General features: G+C 44.9%; 2 protein-coding genes and 1 long non-coding RNA gene across 3 annotated transcripts; 1 reads left to right on the top strand and 2 right to left on the bottom strand.

The window, feature by feature from the left end:
* Positions 1–4,175: 4,175 nt before the first annotated feature.
* Positions 4,176–13,036, bottom strand: LOC124480151. The gene is made up of 3 exons (XR_006957531.1): positions 12,224–13,036; positions 11,567–11,669; positions 4,176–4,290 (listed from the first exon to the last, which is right to left on the bottom strand). It is a non-coding gene; the product is annotated as an uncharacterized LOC124480151 (long non-coding RNA).
* Positions 6,648–11,249, top strand: amigo1 (adhesion molecule with Ig-like domain 1). Its single transcript, XM_047039222.1, has 2 exons — positions 6,648–6,961; positions 7,282–11,249. Exon 2 carries the CDS (start codon positions 7,385–7,387, stop codon positions 8,909–8,911), a length of 1,527 nt encoding a protein of 508 aa, XP_046895178.1. The 5' UTR covers positions 6,648–6,961; positions 7,282–7,384; the 3' UTR covers positions 8,912–11,249.
* Positions 13,037–13,873: 837 nt separating the features above from the next.
* atxn7l2b (ataxin 7-like 2b) lies at positions 13,874–18,840 on the bottom strand. The gene is made up of 10 exons (XM_047039221.1): positions 18,561–18,840; positions 17,953–18,021; positions 17,445–17,751; positions 16,962–17,194; positions 16,612–16,694; positions 15,911–16,128; positions 15,634–15,811; positions 15,372–15,493; positions 14,382–15,231; positions 13,874–14,179 (listed from the first exon to the last, which is right to left on the bottom strand). The coding sequence occupies exons 1-10, from the start codon at positions 18,655–18,657 to the stop codon at positions 14,138–14,140; spliced, it is 2,199 nt and encodes a 732-aa protein (XP_046895177.1). The 5' UTR covers positions 18,658–18,840; the 3' UTR covers positions 13,874–14,137.
* Positions 18,841–18,911: the final 71 nt, after the last annotated feature.

Raw genomic sequence — 18,911 nt, 5'->3', positions numbered from 1 at the left:
CTACAGCAGTAGGGAGAGAGGGAGAGAGAGTGAGGATGTGAATGGCCTCTTGTCAGCAATAACAAGCAAGACTGGGGCAGCTGAACCCATGCTCTCCTTTGCTCCTTCGCTCAAAACAGTGGAAACAATCTCATTCGTCAGAGGGAAGCCCTGTGCCAGCCAATGGCGGCTGTGTTTACAGTTGGAGTCTCCAAACTGGCACCAGCTTATACGTTTCTGATAAACTTCCACAGTGCATGTCTGTGAATATACTTTTAAAAAGTGTACACACAGTATGTTAAGACTATTAGTCCAAAATACTAGGCATTCGCCTTAAAATCAGGCCAATCATTTTATTTAGATTTGTAAAATCATTGCCATAAAAGTTTCGTTTCTGTAATTGAAGATCTTTTCGAATAGCTTGTGAAAAGCATGCATACAGTACTGTTAAGTATAATTTGGATTAATATCGGATTCATGCACAGCCTTAATAAAATTGAAGTAAATGAGTAAATGTTCTAACAGCATCTGCTAGAATGGAAGTAGCTAGCCAGATAGAGTAATACCAGAGGGCGTTGTGTGAGTCACTGGTAATTTGGAGCTTGAGTTTTTCCCGGAGCATTCTCCACTGGAACTCATCCCACTGGCAGAGAGCAGAGAGTCCGGTTTTGTTTCCAGAGGCTAGGGACTATCATTGTTTCCCACATAGATAATTAGCATTACAGAATCCTCTGTGTCTCTTGGGAATAGTGAAGAGCTGCATGAATCAACTCCTCTCTTCCCGGCCCTGAGGCAGGGATTAACAGGTATTAGGGAGGTATACTGGGAAATGCCCACACTGTGGTGTCCTTGGTGTATAATTACTTTCTGTGTATGTGTGGGTCTCTTTCGTTATTTCTCTCTCTACCTCTTTATTCTCTGCCCCCCCCCTCCTTCTCTCTCACAGGCTGACAAGTATTTTGTCAACTATGAAATGATTCACATTGAAAGCTTTGAACAGAACCCTGGCAGATTCTGGTTTGAGGTTTAAGCTGGCAAAGCACTGGCTCAGAGATAGGGTGGGTGTCATGTTACCACTAAAACACTGAATTGCCACCAAGACCTGTTGGATCCTCATGTGTAAACAGGTTGTTTTGTGAGGGCACCTTTATGCAGATGGCTATCTTTTCCAGTTGATCAACAATGGAGGTGGATACCTGTTGTGGCCCATAACCTTGGCTTTGACTAATGCTCATGCCTGTGAGAACAAACATGTATGAAGCCCTAAAAAGCCTGTTGCTAAGCAATGAAGGCAAGGACATGCTGGGATTCCGAACAACTGTTTGTCTAGCATCATCATCATCATCGTCACCATCTTTTTCCGTCACATTCCTATGTGTATAGTCACCTATGCAGATATGACACTCTAGAGAGATACCAAATATGAGTGTGAGGGCGGAGACTGTCTCCATGGCAACCAGGAGCATTTCAGGTAAGGGTATTCAACATTGAACTTAGTCAAGTCTGGCCGTTTCTAATCAATGTCACAATGGTTTAGAATTCTTCTGATGTCCTGGAGAGAGAGGAAACAGAATATATAAATGGGCAACTTGAGATCACTTTTTGTTACTTCCCCTGGCCCAATTAACCCTAAATAAACACTGCTAGTCTTATTTAGTCAGCAGCAGTGCACTATATACGTTGTCATGTCATTCAGTCTGAAGTGCTTTCTATCTTCTGTGATGACCTGGATTTGCACAACTCAACAGCACAAATAAAAGACATTAAAACATCAGGCAGACTGAAGTAGTGGAACATAACTCGACTCCTGAACCCGAGCCAACTGTCCCAAAGTAGTCCTGTATCACTACTACTCACCTGTTTCTTCCTAACAGCAAGTGATCCAGGCCTTGTTTTATTACACAGAACAAGGACGTCAGATGTGTTATGACAAGCACAGAGTGAGTGTTGTGGCGCCGACATCAGTGCGACAACATACAGTGCCCTCCAAAAGTATTGGAACAGTGAGGCGAATTCCTTTATTTTTGCTGTAGACTGAAAACATTTGGGCTTGACATCAAATAATGAACGTGAGACCAGAGATCAACGTTTCAGCTTTTATTTCCAGGTATTTACATCAGGATCTGATGCACAACTAAGAAAATATCACATTTTGTTTGAATCCACCCATTTGTCATGTGATCAAAAGTATTGGAACAGATATACTTAAAACATATTTAAGTGAATAAGACTTAATATTTAGTTGCAAATCCTTTGCTTTCAATAACTGCAGCAAGTCTGTGACCCATTGACGTCACCAAACTTTTGCATTCTTCCTTTTTGATGCTTTCCCAGGCTTTCACTGCAGCCTCTTTCAGTTGTTGTTTGTTTTGTGGGGTTCCTCCCTTCAGTCTCCTCTTAAGCAGGTAAAATGCATGCTCTATAGGGTTTAAGTCTGGAGATTGACTTGGCCAGTCTAATACCTTCCATTTCTTGCCCCTGATGAACTCCTTTGTTGTTTTGGCAGTGTGTTTTGGGTCGTTATCTTGCTGCATGATGAAGGCTCTGCCAATCAGTTTGGTTGCATCTTTCCTTAAATTGGCAGACAAAATGTTTCTGTAGACTTCCGAGTTCATTTTGCTGCTGCCATCATCTGTTACATCCTCAATGAAGACTAATGAGCCCGTCCCAGAAGAAGCCATGCAAGCCCAAGCCATGACATTACCTCCACCGTGTTTCACAGATGAGCTTGTGTGTTTGGGATCATGAGCAGTTCCTTTCTTTCTCCAAACTTCAACCTTTCCATCACTTTGGTAAAAGTTAATCTTTGTCTCATCAGTCCATAAAACTTTGTCCCAGAATTTTTGAGGTTCATCTCTGTACTTTTTGGCAAATTCCAGCCTGGCCTTCCTATTCTTCTTGCTAATGAGTGGTTTGCATCTTCTGGTGTAGCCCTTGTTCTTTTGTTCATGAAGTCTTCTGCGAACAGTAGATAGTGATACCTTCACTCCTGCCATCTGGAGGTTGTTGCTGATCTCACTAACAGTTGTTTTAGGGTCTTTCTTTACAGCTCTCACAATGTTTCTGTCATCAACTGCTGATGTTTTCGTTGGTCTACCTGTTCGACGTCTGTTACTTAGTACACCAGTAGTTTTCTTCTTCTTCAGGACATTCCAAATGGTTGTACTGGCTATGGCCAATGTTTCTGCAATGGCTCTGATTGATTTTCCATCTTCTCTAAGACTCACAATTGCTTGTTTTTCACCCAAAGACAGCGCTCTGGTTTTCATGTTGTTTTCACCTCTGAATACAGTCTGCATAGACAAAACCTATCTTACCCAATCTGAACCTGAGTGTAGACATTCAGTGGTATTTATTGATTGAATAATGTATGTAATAGGACACACCTGGGAAACAAAACACACCTGTCAGTCACATGTTCCAATACTTTTGCTCACGTGACAAATGGGTGGGTTCGAACAAAAAGGTGATATTTTCTAATTTGTGCATCAGATCCTGATGTAAATACCTGGAAATAAAAGCTGAAACGTTGATCTCTGGTTTCACATTCATCGTTTGATGTCAAGCCCAAATGTTTTCAGTCTACAGCAGAAATAAAGGAATTGGCCTCACTGTTCCAATACTTTTGGAGGGCACTGTAGCTGGTCGGGGTCTTCCCTGTCGCCAGCTGTGTGTATTGTAAAACAAACCGCTCCCGGGTGACCGGATAATGTGTTTATCATGCGTGTGAGGACGCCAGGTGGTGCACAGAGAGAGTAAACATGGGATCATCTATTCTAGAGAATGACCACGGAGCTCCGAGGTATACGACCAGTGATGCAGAAACCCTCCTGTCATTTCCTACACTGTTATCTTGTGGTGAAACAGAATAAACTCGACATGTCCTGAGAATAGAGAAAGGACTTCCTGATTGCAGGGTGTTGGCGGCAGGCTAAGAAGCTTGGTCATGGCTGGGTTCATGCAGGGTAAGATGAGACCACGCTAACACCCCGCAAACAACACCCTGGCATCGCCTAGCAAGCAGTATGATTCACTGGTGTGTGTTGCTTTGGAACATATTCAGCTGTTTGTCTTGGATGACACTATCTTGCTGCAAAATAAAAGACATTCTGTCACATTCATATTACTAATTCATATTTCAAACCCAAGACGATGCATTATGGAACAGAAAAGTCCTTCGCCGAGCGTCCGTCGGTTTGTCGCCGTCTTGTCTTCACCATGGAGACCGCGGTTGTCTGGCGGTGGTAGGTGTTGTGCAGGGTCAGTGTTCTTCCCGGCTCGGAGGGTGTCGGGGCAGGTACAAACAGAACGCTGAAAGGGAGGGAAAGCCACAGTGAACCCAGGGCCCCGCGGGCGGTTGCCAGGCAACACTATCCCTATCACAGCAGGAGGCAGGAGTGGAAGGGAACATTAATCACTTTGAGCTCGATTTCACTACAATGTCTACTTGGTCTCTGGTCAGACACAGTCACATTTGGCTTACACTCACGGTCATCCTTATCACATTTAGTCATTAAGCAGACGCTCTTATCCAGAGCGACTTACAGTAAGTACATCGAACCAACAACCTTCTGATTAATAGCATGACTCCTTAACCGCTCAGCCACCTGAGCCCCCTGTCACAATGCCCCCATGTGTGTCCTTTTATTTCCTCTCTGGTGAGCCACTGTACGGCAGCCTAGTTGGTCCTGTTGGAAATGTACGCAATCAATAACGTAATAGATTACATTTACCAGTAATTCGACAATGCGTTCAAAATGTAAGACCAATTCTGACCAATAACAGAATTTCTGAAATTCGGGACAGTCTCCTGTCAATGTCTAGCCGAGGGAAAAGGCTTGCCTTCCTGCAGGAGGGAATATCTCCTGCTTCAGAGCCCTGACAGAGTCAAGATTGATGGTGCAACTAATGGGTAAAATCTACTTGAGATTCAAAGAGCTAGGAGTCACTAAGGATCGCCCACGCACATCTGCCCTGGCCTGTTCCTGCCCTGCCTCATCACTCTGCTCTTGTTCACCTGGGTTTGACCTGGCACGGGAGATCTATGGGGCACTTCTGGGGCTCCCTTGAAACTGCTGAACACACACTCTGGTAGGCTGGGAGAACGTATGACCATCACTTCCTTTTGCAACACAAGATCCTCCCAGTTCATCAAATAGATTTAGCCACTGTCCCCTCAAGGGCAAAGTCTCCATTACACAGATGCTAGTCTGTATTTAGATTTTCATTCATTAAGCACGGTAAATGATTAGTCCTAAGGGGGTCGCTATGGTGGTTTTATGGCCTGTCCAGTAGGTACATGGGACTTAACCATCCAAGGCTGGCCAAAAATGCCACACTATTTCCGTAGCACAGGGATTTTCCAAAAAGGCTCTTCAAATCTGCCCGTGTGGGAGGAGACGCTTGAATACAATTACAAGGTTTCCCCTGCTCAGCGTGGCCATCCATAAACGCACCCAATCAAATGTGTAAACAGAGTGGCATAGTAAGCAGGTTTGGCAAGGAGGGGAGCATGTGCAGTGCTGAGAGGAAATCATCGGTGGGTAAATTGTTCTGATTGGCCGAGTAGGTGGAAGTAGCTGGTTGATGCTCCTGCTGCCTGTAGCCTAGCGGCAGAGGTGGGTCCTGCCTCCACATAACAGACCCTGTCATCAGCGACAAGGTGCACTACTGTGAACACCCAAGCTACAAATCCCCTCAAAGAAAAAGAAGGTCAATTAACGGGGGGAGTTCCAAAACACACACACGGGAATACGGGAGTGATTCGAGAGTGCTCAGTGCTGTGTTGCCAGGCGCCAGTGGAACTGCTGACTATCTAAACAGAATCTATCCTGGTTGTAATTAATTCATCAACATTAATTAGTAAACACAGGGAGAAAGTGAACATCCAAACTCCATAGCCACTAGCCAACTATCTTAAATACTGATGACTGTGTCAACAAATATTGTATTAATACAACTTAGGGGCCTTTGTTATAGCCTGCCTTGTTTAAGGCTTTGATACAGGTAGGTCATAGAGCAGTATTAACCCCTTAATGAGGTCCCACATCATTAATTAGTAAAGCCTTGAGAGTTTAGGTGAGATTCAAATGGTCATTGTGTGTCTCGATGAAAGAGGTATACCCATAATTATGGATTTTCACGTTTTCAAATGTGTTCAAATATCAGATATCTTTATAGCGTATCCCATTATATTGATGCATACTAGTATTATTAGAAACAAACATCCAAAATATGTCTAAGAGATCAAAGTGTTTCAAAACGAAACATGCGCACCATTCAGAATGCCATAAGCTTTTTAGATGCATGCTCGTGTTTTTACACGCACGGAGCATTTGTTCTATGGGAGGGGTAAATAGATTATTACTGTAGCCTCTTCCACGCGGTTTTGGGCATTTGAACCGGTCGATGCTTGATCAGGATAAGGCAATGTCCGGCAGTGAAAACAAGGTAACTTAAATCGTCCCATTTCAGCAATGTGGCACGAGCACTGTATCTTGGTTTATATCCGATAACCGACAACCGGGCTATTTCTCCTGTCTTGCTGGTGAGACTGCTCATGCGCTCCAGTAATTTACATAGCAGGGATGCTGATGTGACTCGTGCGGACTGAGGACCCAGACCTGCTCACAATTGCACTGATTTGCTGCAGAAGACGTAATGTCAAGGCCGCGTGGACCTCTTTACAAAAACAAGCCCATCCTATCATTGATTCAGATTCCACATTCTATAATTATGTGTGACAGCAATCCGATGGACTTGTGTTCTCTGATCTTTACGTAATCTTGTACTTGCGTAATTTAACTAGTTTTTGGTAACTGTTGTGTATCTGGATTATTAAGCGAGGATTTCTCTTGCGCTGTTTATCGACTCCATCCCTGCACCCGATGTCCTTGCATTAGACCGAGGATACTGGAAGTGACAGTTCAGTGTAAACATGTGTCTGAAGCGCCCACTGAAAAGGACCACATAGTCTCGTAAGGTATGTTATATAAAAACAACATTCACGTGCATTTTGGAAATAAAACACAACGTATGATGGTTTGGCTCAAAACAACCGTGGTAAATATCCGATCTTATAGAATGGATAGAGCAGTTGGAAAGATCTGTAAATAAATGGCATGTATTTTGTGTTTCACCAGTGTGTGTATGTATGTATGTGAGTGTGCGTGTGTGTGTGTGTACAGTATATGTGTTTTGGAGAATGGATTCACTAGGCATGTAACCATGACGACATTCACTTCCATCCAATAGCCATGTTTATTTCCAACAATAGTCACCCACGTTTGATTTTCTTTACAGCCTTCAATTAGCAATGCCTGGGATTCCTCCAGCTGCTGTTCCATGCTGTTTTGTGAGGACGGAACAATAGAGGACTAATCCTTGACTGCGACTCACTGCTATCATGTTGCCTCCTCCAAGCAGAGCAAGAGACTACCTGCTGGACCGCTCCTACTGCATGAGCAACCAGGTGAGGTGGCCCCTCTACCTCTCCCTGGCTCTCCTCTGGTTGCCCGTGGCCACAGGGTCCACCCTCAACTGTCACAAGACCTGCATCTGCACCAGCAACATAGTGAGCTGCTCCAAAATGAACCTGACCACCGTTCCTCGAGGGCTTCCTCTCTACATGGCCGTGCTGGACCTGAGCTATAACGACATTGCTCGCCTGCGGGCAGACTGGACCACAATCAAACTGGTGAAGCTCCACAACCTCCTGCTCAGTCACAACGGCCTCCACTTCCTGTCCTCTGAGGCCTTCCTGTACGTCAAGCAGCTGCGCTACTTGGACCTCTCCTCCAACAACCTCCACCAGTTGGACGAGTTTATCTTTGAGCCTCTGGTGAAGTTGGAGGTGCTTCTCCTTTACAACAACCACATAGTTCAGATAGATCGTACAGCCCTCACAGGCCTGCTGAGCTTGCAGAAGCTCTACCTGAGCCAGAACCAGATCTCACGCTTCCCCCTGGAGCTGGTCAAGGACAAGAGCCGTCTGGAGAAACTCAGCCTTCTGGACGTGTCATCCAATAGGATCAAGGCCCTCCCCATTGAGGAGCTGCAAGTACTGCCTGCCTGGATCAAGAACGGACTCTACTTCCATAATAACCCCTTGCTGTGTAGCTGTGACCTATACAGCCTGCTGGCCCACTGGCACATCCGCAGGCTCAACTCAGTCCTGGACTTTAAGGACGACTACACCTGCATCCTGCCGGACTCTCAGAAAACCAGCGTGCGAGCGTTCGACCTCAATGGAGACTGGATGAACTGCAGCACCTTCAGCGAGACAGAGCAGGAGACCTATCTGGAACAGACCCTGCTTCTCAGCTGCGACACCAAGACCAGGTACATGTCCAAGACCTGGGTGTTGCCCGGTAACGTGGTGGTGTCGCCTGGGGCCAATCTAAGCGCCAAGGTCCTCCCGGATGGTAGTCTCAAGATCAGCCCGATACGGCCCGATGACGGGGGGACGTACACGTGCTTTGCGGTAAGCGAGGTCCTCAACGAGACTATCTACGTGCAGGTGAAGGTGCACAACTTCACGCTGAACGGGGGCGGCGAGAATCTAAACACGGCCTACACCACCTTGGTGGGTTGCCTGGCAAGTGTGGTGCTGGTTATCATCTACTTGTACCTGACGCCCTGCCGATGTTTCTGCTGCCCTGGCAAGGGCAAGAACCACCGGGAGGACAGCATCCACTCATCGATGCTCAGTGCCACACCTACCCACGACGACCCCGCCCAAAAGGCTGACCTGAACAGGCACGTTGCTTTCATAGACCCAAAGGACCTGCAGGGCCAGAACGGCAACGTCAACCCCAACGGGGAGGATGAGGAAATGGATGAGGAGGCCGGTATGTTGGGGAAGGGCCGGAGAAAGAAGTCAGTGGCAGAGTCCATCAGCTCGGTGTTCTCAGACACCCCCATGGTGGTCTGAGATGGTACAGACCTAATGAAGTGTGGGACACGTGAACACAGAACTTACCTGGTGCAATTTCAACCATGTCGACAAAGCTAAACTGTGACTTTCTGGAAGTGGAGATTATGGACAGAAAACCATTTCCTTCTACAGACCACTACCCTGAGAAGTCAGAGGCTTAAAGGGGAATATTAAGCCAGTTGCCTTGGTAATTAACAAGGACAATATATATACCTTTCCAGCATTTTAATCTGTAGCACTTACATATACATACTGTGAATGCCTGTCAGTAAGTGGGCTGTATTCCCATGATAAGTGATAAGCTTTACCGTTGGTATTACACTTCCTCTACTCACCAAGAGACGTGTTGATTGGTGGATAAACAGGAAGCACTTGATAATGAGTTTAGCAAAGAAAGTAGGAAAAATAATCCAGTCATTAAAATGAGCCTTGTAGACTCATATTTAGATGTAAAACTACAGTGAATCTTTTGTAGTTCTCAGCACATACGATAGGTGTAGACCACTTCACTCCTGTCCAGACTCATAGAGACGTGATGACATCGCCAGGTTAGGAATAGTTATAATCGGTGAGTCATGTAGAGCAGGAAGGCATGCCATGAACACACATCATATTCAGACCCAGACAGCGTGGGAGAGAAGAAAATGTAGCGCATATAGATATACGTGTATGGCTTAACCTCCTCGAGGATAGCTGACGAGGTCAGATAGTTGTTCATAAATGAGATAGCAATAGCACAATAAAAAGTGACCGATCATGTTTGTGATCATCCTGACTCATTCTCAGATGTTTATTTACAGCTGTCCTCACTTAAGGAGGGTTCACTTCTAAGTTCACCTCTTGAGTACCATTCATATTGCCTCTCACATAGATTTGCCTCACACTGAGAGATGTCATTTGAATTAGAGAGAAACGAGTTCAGTCGTTAAACGCTGGGATTAGTGAGTAATAATAGCAAAGCAATGTAATGCACAAAACAACCATATTGTTCATTGTGTGTATGCTCTTAGTTATCTAATGTAAACTGTAGGTTATATATGTTTAAACCTTAGACACAGGTACACTGTAGGTACAGTGAAAATAGAGACTGCTGGGAAATTGTAATGAAACTGTTTCCTGCTCAAGGTCTGGTATCATTGTCCTCACCAGTCAAGCAAAGGTATAACAGACTGTTCATAGTGCTGTCTGTCTAAGGTGCCATGATCTGCAGGTTCAGACTACTCCTTTGTCTTCTTATAGCATTAGCTTTTCTCAACATGTTGTGTAAAAATGTCAAGCCTTGTCAGTGGTGGAAAGGGTCCTTGAATAATTTTGTTGAAAATGTCTGTACACCTTAGTGATATGTTGTCGTCGCTATAATTCACAAAGTTGAAGGATCATAAGTATGTGTAGATGAATAGGGGTGTTGGTGATTTGTAAGCATCCTACTTTGGGTGTGTATTCGGCATAGCTTCCATACCAGTGGTTATGTGTTTTTCTTAATATTATGGTCTACGTTGCCATAGATTTTATATAGACTGGTAGTCCTCTTTACATACAATTAAGAGGTCTAGGAAATTTCATAATAACACCAGTCTATCCTGTAGCCAGTACTCATAACTAGCCAGTACGTAAGAGTTTGTGTGTACCTGATTGAAGTAGCCCCATTATTTGAAGTTCCCTGATATCAGCAGAAATTACCTGTGCACCATAAAAGTGATAGGCCCCCGTCAGTGTTACACTCAATCAAAAGAAAGCTATCTCCTTCAATTTCCTCCATTGATTATTGGGTCCATTATAAATTAAATTAATTATGCAAATGTATGGAGAGTCTCATGCTGTGGAGCCTAATTTAACCGGGTTTTGAACAGACGTCCATATCTTGGCAAAAAAATAAAAGGAGTGATTGTATTACAGTGAGGGTCTTTGTCATGACAACGATGAGGCTATGAATTTCTAAATGCTGGTGACATCTTTTGATGGGATAAGGCTTCCTTATGCCTGCCTATCCGCTTACACAGACAGGGATATTGACAGAAGGTTTTCCTCAGCCACACTGATACAAAGGCATTCATCTTTTACCCATGTCCATTGGCAGCCTTGATTCACACACTTTTTTTTTTTAGTATTTTAGCCATCTGAAAGCCACCCTTTGTTGGATTGTAAAGCAGTCATTCAGTCAAGCAATGAACACGAGGCCCTCGTGTTTGTGCTCTCTCATTTGTTCATGAGGGAAAAGCCTTGAGCTTACAAACAACATTTGTTTTCATACTGAGTCATCTGATTTCAGTCTGTGCCAAAATACGGTTACAGTCAACCTGGGACCAAATAGTATTTCAAATACACTTTTTTTCCGATAGGCCTACTTGAACTAGCTTATAAAATGAAGTGTAGGCTACACCACTAGTGCTACGACACTAAGTTCAAGACTGAAAAGAATGCCCAAGGATTTATAATGTTATTTGACCCAAGTTTAGCTAATATAGTTAGTCAGTCATCAGATACGATCATGCCAAACAACCTCTTAACTATGGATGATCTGGTTGGATGTGAACAGAATGTCTATTGTAGGGTGATGCTTGGAGGCTACAGCACCATACAGTGACTGTATATGCCTGCACATGTAGACATACAGCTTGTTCTGTGTGGGTGAGAGAGGGAAGTCACACTCACCAGAGAGGTGGTGTGTGTGTGAATCACTCCTCTTCCTCTCACAGAGGAAAGTCAGGTAGAGCTCCAGACATACTGACAGGGACTGAGATCTCAGCCGTTTAATCTTTAAAGGAGAATGCAATAGTTTAATGGACATACAAAATACACATTCATAAGCTTAACATTGTTAGTCTCATCAGAGTATTATCAGAATAGCCATCATCATTTCATATATCTCCCAGTGGGTAAAAATGTGGGCGTCCTAAACTGCACTCTCCCAAGGCAATATATGTCACCCTGATAGCACATAGCTGCTGCTAATAGCTAGTAAACCTTGATGAGATGTTATAGGAATAGGTTTCCTGCTGCATGTTTATAGTTGGTTGATTCTAACTACAGAGTGTCTGTTTGTAGCCAACTCTGTTACAGCCCACAGTCCGCCGAGTTATAGATGCTTCTGATAATAGGTGGCGTTTCTCACTAGCCTGTCAAAGTACAAGCTCAATTATTCTGCTGTGTAGCATCCTAGCTTCCTATAGTTGGTAAGAAACCAAAATAAAGTATTCTGCCTTCCTATTCAGATATAGCTCTCCAACCACCCGAGGTCTCTGAAGACATCACTATTTGTTTAATATTGTTGAGTTGTGTGTATTGCTAGGTTTATACCAGTATACTTACAGTGCTCTTGTCTTTTCCAACGCTGTTGACCATTTAACATTTTGTTTTGAACCTTGCTTATGTCGCTTGTTTCAATGTTGGCCCTCATTCTGTAATTTAAGTGTGTATATCTCAAGTTTTGTGTGGAGTATTGGAAAATTGTATACTTCATGCTCTGCTGCAGACTATCCAGGCATCTAGAAATGTGAGGGCAACAGTTCATGAAACAGTCACTCCTATCCGGTTAAATTTTTTTGCTCATTTCAAAAGGAGAGTTGTTATTTTGATAGAAAGTTATTTTTGCTCATGACTGTCATCAATATAATCAAAAGGCATCATAACTGAGAGAGCACAGACTGGTAGAGGAGGTGATTGACAAATGACTCACGTCTTTTCAGGTGTTGAATACACAGGCACCTCAGGAGGGGTTTGTGTGAGCTGCTTCCTCACAGCCTTCACAGCCGTAAAAAGAATCATTATGACAGCTGTCAAAATGCTCAGAGACTTTCCTTAGGTCTATTCAGTGTGTCAAACTGAAAAACGAAACAATACCAAATCAGTAGATTTGACATCTTTCATATTTGTGTGCAATATGGTATTTGCACTCGTTTATTTTCAACCTCACTATGTTTAATCCATGTACACCGTAAAAATATGGTATATTGGACTGAAAAGGCACTATAGAGGCAACTGTAGATTACAGCTTTTATACAGCTTCTGCTCACACCCTGCCCTATATGATACTGCATCAATGATAAGTCTGCCATTGAATTAAAGAGGTCTTGATATTAACGTTGAATGGCTTTGCATGGAATGCTAAAGAAGTTCAGCTTATCTGACTGCAGAATAGTGTAACACAAACAAGTATAGGTGACACTGTAGAGAGAACATATTATCATGAATACTTTCAATTCAATAAAATATAAGAAGTGTTTTACTTATAGCTTGTGGGCTTTCTTACTCTGCTGTATCAACGTCACTTCTAATGTTTGTGTTATTTAGAGCTGATTCAGTCCATAAAAAAGGTTTAAAGATTGAAAAATCCATCAGAATTTCTTAGCTAAAAGGGACACATTGGACAGTAGCGCATTTGTAATCACCTAAATGTTTAGCAGACCTGTCTTCCTACTATCCAACTTACTGTATGATAGAATAGTACTTACCACAGACTGTAAGACAGCTATAGAATGATTATTCTTGCATCACTGTTGAGAGGGAAATTATGGTGTTAGATTACATTAGAAAAGCTTTATGACAGATGTTCATCATAGATAGCCTACCGAAAAACAAACAATTCTCACTCTGCCGTCATCTGTGACTGGTAATGACTGTTGGCAAGTCAAGTACATCAACAGAGATCATCAACAAAACTGGAAGTACTTTAATCCAATTACACAGATCAAGCTGATGTAACGGTCTTTCAGTATAGTTGATAGTTTGACGCCATCTAGTGGTGTCATCATGTCATTGTGAAAGACAATGTATTGTGCAGAGGACACTTGGATTTGAATTTGCGTTGGATGAGTTTATAATTGCATAGAGATTAAATATACATTTAGACACTCGGGTAATTTGTCTTTAGCTTCAGTCAGGCTTATTTAATGAGATACTATAGAAAATATTTTTTCTGATGGTATTTAGTGTAAAAGCGATGACAAAAAGAACATTTTAAGCAGTCAATTTGTCTTTAATCAAATTTCCCACATTTCATTTTAGCAGCATTACAATTAGGTTTTGAGGTATCTCTGTCTATGTTCAAAAACAGGAAATCAGCTGATCCATTCAGTGACATTCAAAGCAACTCAACACCTGTAACAAATATACTATCTCCTAAAGACTTGTAATCACAGAAACAAACACACACACACACAAACACACAAATATCTGTGCTGGCAGTAACACTACACTGCTGTGGGATGGCTCTGCAAGTGTTTTTCATAAGGCAGGGTTCCTTAGTGTTGGTTGGGTTCCTTTTGGCTGTAGAGACACAAAAAAAAACAGCTTTTGGAACAAGAAACTAGGCAGACTAAATACAACGTGGTGTTTGGATTAAGGCTTTGAGTAAAGAGTAACATCTTTTTACAGAGAATATTAACACACTCTTTCAGAACGAAATACAAGTGTGTTTCAATTCTGCAACTTAGCATGTGGTCCATGCAGTCAAATAACTACCACTTACTCTTTGGGGATCAATCCTCTTTTCCATGCCCCTGGCGAGCACCCCTCCCATGCTGTCCCCCCGCCAGGAGAGCACGCTGGGTTGGGAGTGTGGGGTCAGACAGAAGGACTTTGGAGCCAGGGAGGATGGGGTGCTGATACTAGGGGAACCACCTCCGCCGCCACTGCTGCTGCTTTTCCGTTTGTTGGCCAGGCCCCTGTGGTCATAGCCCACCACCCTCCTGTGCAGCCCTGGGGGTCGCCCCCTACCCCGGGGGGAGGGGTGCGGAGGACGGAGGGGAGGCGGCGGGGGTCGCTTCCCCAAGCCCGGTGAGGGGGAGTACCACTCTGAGGGTTGTGGCGGAGTGCATGGCTTCTTTCCTACTGTGAGAGCGCCATTGACTGGTCCCTGGAAGGAAGGAGAGGGGTAGAGTCTGGCGGGGTCGGGCTGTCTACCGCGCTCCTGGAGTGGGTGTTCCCTGATGTGCTTGGGGGCTTGGTCCTCGTCACGTGGAGGCTTTGTCTTCTCCGCGTTGGCGGCACGCATGAGTTCCCGCTCTCGGAGGCGGGCCTTGCTAGGTCTCCCCACCGGGTTGCGGGGTCGCCCCGGGCCGGGGGCGTGTCTAGGGGTGGAGGAAGAGGGGTTGTGCTGACCGCTCTTGGTCTGGGACTGTCCTGAGGAGGTGGAGCCGGGGCTGGAGGAGCAGTTCTCCCTGCCTGACGCTCTGTGTGGGTGAGAGGTGGGTGAAGACCTGAGTGAGGGGCGAGAGGGAGGGACAGCTCTGCTCCCAGCTCTGACCGACAACCCTGTGGAGATGGGGGGGGTGATGGAAGCTTGATGCGACCGTAAACCAGTCATCTGAGGTATTTTCCTATACAGAAAAAAGACATAATTGTTACCTTTAGTTTGTTTTGTTTACATTTGAGCCATATGAATTGAACTCCTAGGCCATCTTAATTTCGCTTGTGCACCAATTACTTAGATGTGGACAATAAAATGGAGGAGACTCACTTCCACAAGTGGGCACTGAGGTGATGTTCCATCATGGCACTGAGTGCAAACCGTAGGTGGTGCAACCGCCGGTCAAAAGTGAAGACGCTGCAGCCCATTGTGTGGCTTCCAAAAGTGCATAGCTAAAGACACAATTGTATGTTATATACACCACTCTATGGGCAAACACAAACAAACAAACACACACATACACTTAACTCCAAATGAGAAGCCCCTACGAGAGCTCCAGCCTTATTCTAACAAGGTGTGTAATGGCACTCACCCCCATAGGTCTGGGGTGCCAGGGGGTGGCGGGCAGATCCTCCCCAGCATCCTCGTGGTCCTCTGAGTCGCTCCCCTCACTGGACGGCAAGCTCTGGTTGAAGGGGTAGGGGGGCTGTACCTCCACCCCTACTCCATCCTCCTCGTCCTCTTCACCACTCTCTGACGGGCCCCTGGATCTGGTGGTTCAGTAGAACAAACTGGTTATGGACACGTGGCCTTGGCATGCCACACCGAGCTCGCTCTTGCTCTTCACTCAAAGTGTCGAGGATTCCCACCTGAGAATTGTGCAGTTGCTGAGGACGCGTCTGCTGTGTTGAGGCCCCACCGGGTCCTCAGGGGCCTCAGTGTGTGGCACGGGCTCTTTAGGAGAGTCCCTGCAGGCCAGGGTTTGCTCCAGGTCTCGGCCCTTGGAGCCTGTTCTCTGCTCTGCCACCAGCTGGTCGAACGTCTTACTCCTGCCCAGCACCTTCCGTCGCTGGTGGATGGAGTGGATCTGAGAACGGAGATGGAAGAGGAGATGGATGGACAGCGTTTACACCCAACCCATATCCTCCTTTTGACTTGTTTACTTTGTTTTATTCATTATGGTCAAGGTATTGTAATTCACAGTGCAGGGCTCTAAATTAATGGCGTCCCGTCATCCCGGGGACGATGAAATGGATGTCTGGGACAGTTCAATACTAGACTTAAAATAAATATAGTTTTTTTTAACCTTTTAAAGCTTTCTGTAAAAACCTTTTTTTTTATTATGTTAATTTGGAAACTATTTTTTGAAAACTAGAAACTAAAAAGAAAAAAAATCACACCGTCAAAGGAGTGGAGAGTAGAGGAGAGGAAAACAGAAGCCTAAAACAGAGTTGAGTAAAGCAAGGACAGTGAGGAAAAAGTTGCGAGCCCTGACAGTGTCTTTTCTGGTAACTTGCCATCACTGGTCTACTGCACCACAGGCTTAAAGTTGCTGTTTGTAAGAACTTACATTGCACATGAGCTGCCTGGTACATAGCTTCTTCCTCTCTGGGTCCAGCACTCCACAGTGCTTATCCAGGTCACATTCTTTCTCTGGGTAACACAGTAAGCCAGTCAGAAGCTTGACACAGACAGTGATTGACAAAATTCATAAAATACCACATGATGGAAGTCGTAACTGTGTGTAACACATATTACATTCACGTCATTCTACCGATAGCACATTCTATAATGTAATGTTTCCAAACAGTTTTCCAATGCAACCACAGTTCCAACATCAAAACTGTTTAGTTGGCAACGAGTTGGGGAAAAAAAAACCCTCCTCTTCCTAAAGAGAGGTTGAAAAAGAAGAACACTTACTGTAGACCTTCTTGAAGGTTCTGCCGTCCGTTCTGCGGCCCCCAAGGGTAAGGTGAGTGTCCTCCAGCTGCCCAGACACGGCTCTCTGCAGCGGGAGCTTCTGTGGCGTGGAAGAGGGCGTCCCGTCTGGGTTCTGGGGTCCTGAGTCCAAGGGGGAAGCCCTGGGCCGAGGGGAGGGGGAGTCGGACGGAAAGGGAGGGCTGTCCTGAGACAGTTTCTCCACTGGAAGTAAACTAGGAGAGAAAGATAGAGATATGACTGTGCAACTTCACATATATGTTACTTTCGTCCTCATTTCCCACCCCTCAGCCCCCAGATCTCACAACCGGACTTGCTTTACCAGTTCTTTGGCAGCTATGCCACTGAAAAGCTACCCATTCTATGGCTTCAGTGGTTGGCATTTAAACTGCTGAGTGAGCATGACCAGTTGACCATAAATTGCACAAGGTAGATGCAGAACAAAAACACTTTTTTTTTTCTTACCTCACTTCCTCCTTCTGAGATCTGACGGGTCTGTGCTGGGTGAGGGAAGGTGTTGAGGGGGGCTCGGCTCCCTGGTGCCTGCTGGCCAGCCTCTCACGGGGGGGCGGGGCGAGTGAAGGGGGGTGGCCAGGTCTAGGATGCTGCTGGTGAGCTGAGGGAAAGGGAGGGCTGCAAAGCTTGCTCATGGACCCGTGGCGTCTCTCGCAGTGCTTCTCAAAAGCTTGGGGCTTGATCACCTGACCACAGTGGCTGCACACCACCAAGTAGAAGTCATCACGTTCTGGGCAATGGCCATATATGGACATGTCTGCATGGGGGGTAGAGGTCAAGAGTTGGTACACATCAGGTTAGCCATATTTCTGAATTATTGTCTGTATCCATCTGAAAATCGTGAAGGGAATTTTGTAATGTACAACACTGAAGAAACAATAGTTTCCAGCGCAAGTAGGATAGCCAACAGCTCCCCATCTGTGTGGCCACTGTAGGTGGAGCATCATGGGAAACTCACCCTCTTTCATGAGAGTCATCGTCTCTGCTCTTTTCTTTCCATACTTGTTGCATTCTTCTGGAATAGGCCCTGTAACATACGTTCAGTTTTGAGTTCAACCATTTATATCAAGGCCTATTGTGGAGATGAACTGTAAGACCGGAACTAATCTTTTTGGGGGCAAATAATGTATAGTCTGTGTTGTTTTGCCTGGGGCTAACATATACCAACAAGCTAACAAAAAAGCCGGGATAACGCTTTTGCAAGTCGTAGTCCGGAGTAGCTACAACACTGTGATATAGCAACAGCTAGCCAACTAGCTAACCGTGTTTGTGAAGTACAAATTGCTTGCTAGCTGCTGCCACACGCCTGCACTTGTTACTTCCTCTTATCAATCGGCATTTGGGGATTGGAGAGTTTATGGACGTGGAGTTGCTTTTCTTGTGTGCTAATACTAACGAGCTCGTTAATAATTAATAAGGACGTAACCTATCCAGCACTAGGACCGTGGGGGTCTTTTGTTTGGGTTGGGATTTGTGGAGACCGTGGTTTACTGCAAAAATGTTTTCACTGTATAATGCCACTGTAATTTGACCGAATCTGCTTGTGGTGGGGAGGACATGACTCACCTTCTGAAGGGATAATATTAGCTCTATCTATCCAAGAGCTCCAATTAAATCCAACAAAATCGTCGAGATTAGGATTTCGCCGATCCACAGCGGCCATTGCTGCCCTTTGCGCGTTCTCCAAACCGACACCATCAACGCGCGCGCATGGGGATCACGTCATTAAACTCGTACCCACATTGGATTAATTTGGACTGCTCGTGCACAGAATTAAAGGGCCCAACCAGTGCCAGAGAGAAACATACCAATTGATTTACAATTCATGTCTCACATACTACACACATTTTCCACTCACTACACACATTTTCCACTCACTGGGAAAAATACACATTCTTTTGCAATGTTTGTACAGTA

The sequence above is a fragment of the Hypomesus transpacificus genome, chromosome 18 (genome assembly GCF_021917145.1).
Source record: "Hypomesus transpacificus isolate Combined female chromosome 18, fHypTra1, whole genome shotgun sequence".
NCBI classification, from domain to species: Eukaryota; Metazoa; Chordata; class Actinopteri; order Osmeriformes; family Osmeridae; genus Hypomesus; species Hypomesus transpacificus.
Note: the sequence above shows the minus strand (reverse complement) of the source record. Positions and strands in the feature narration are given on the sequence as shown.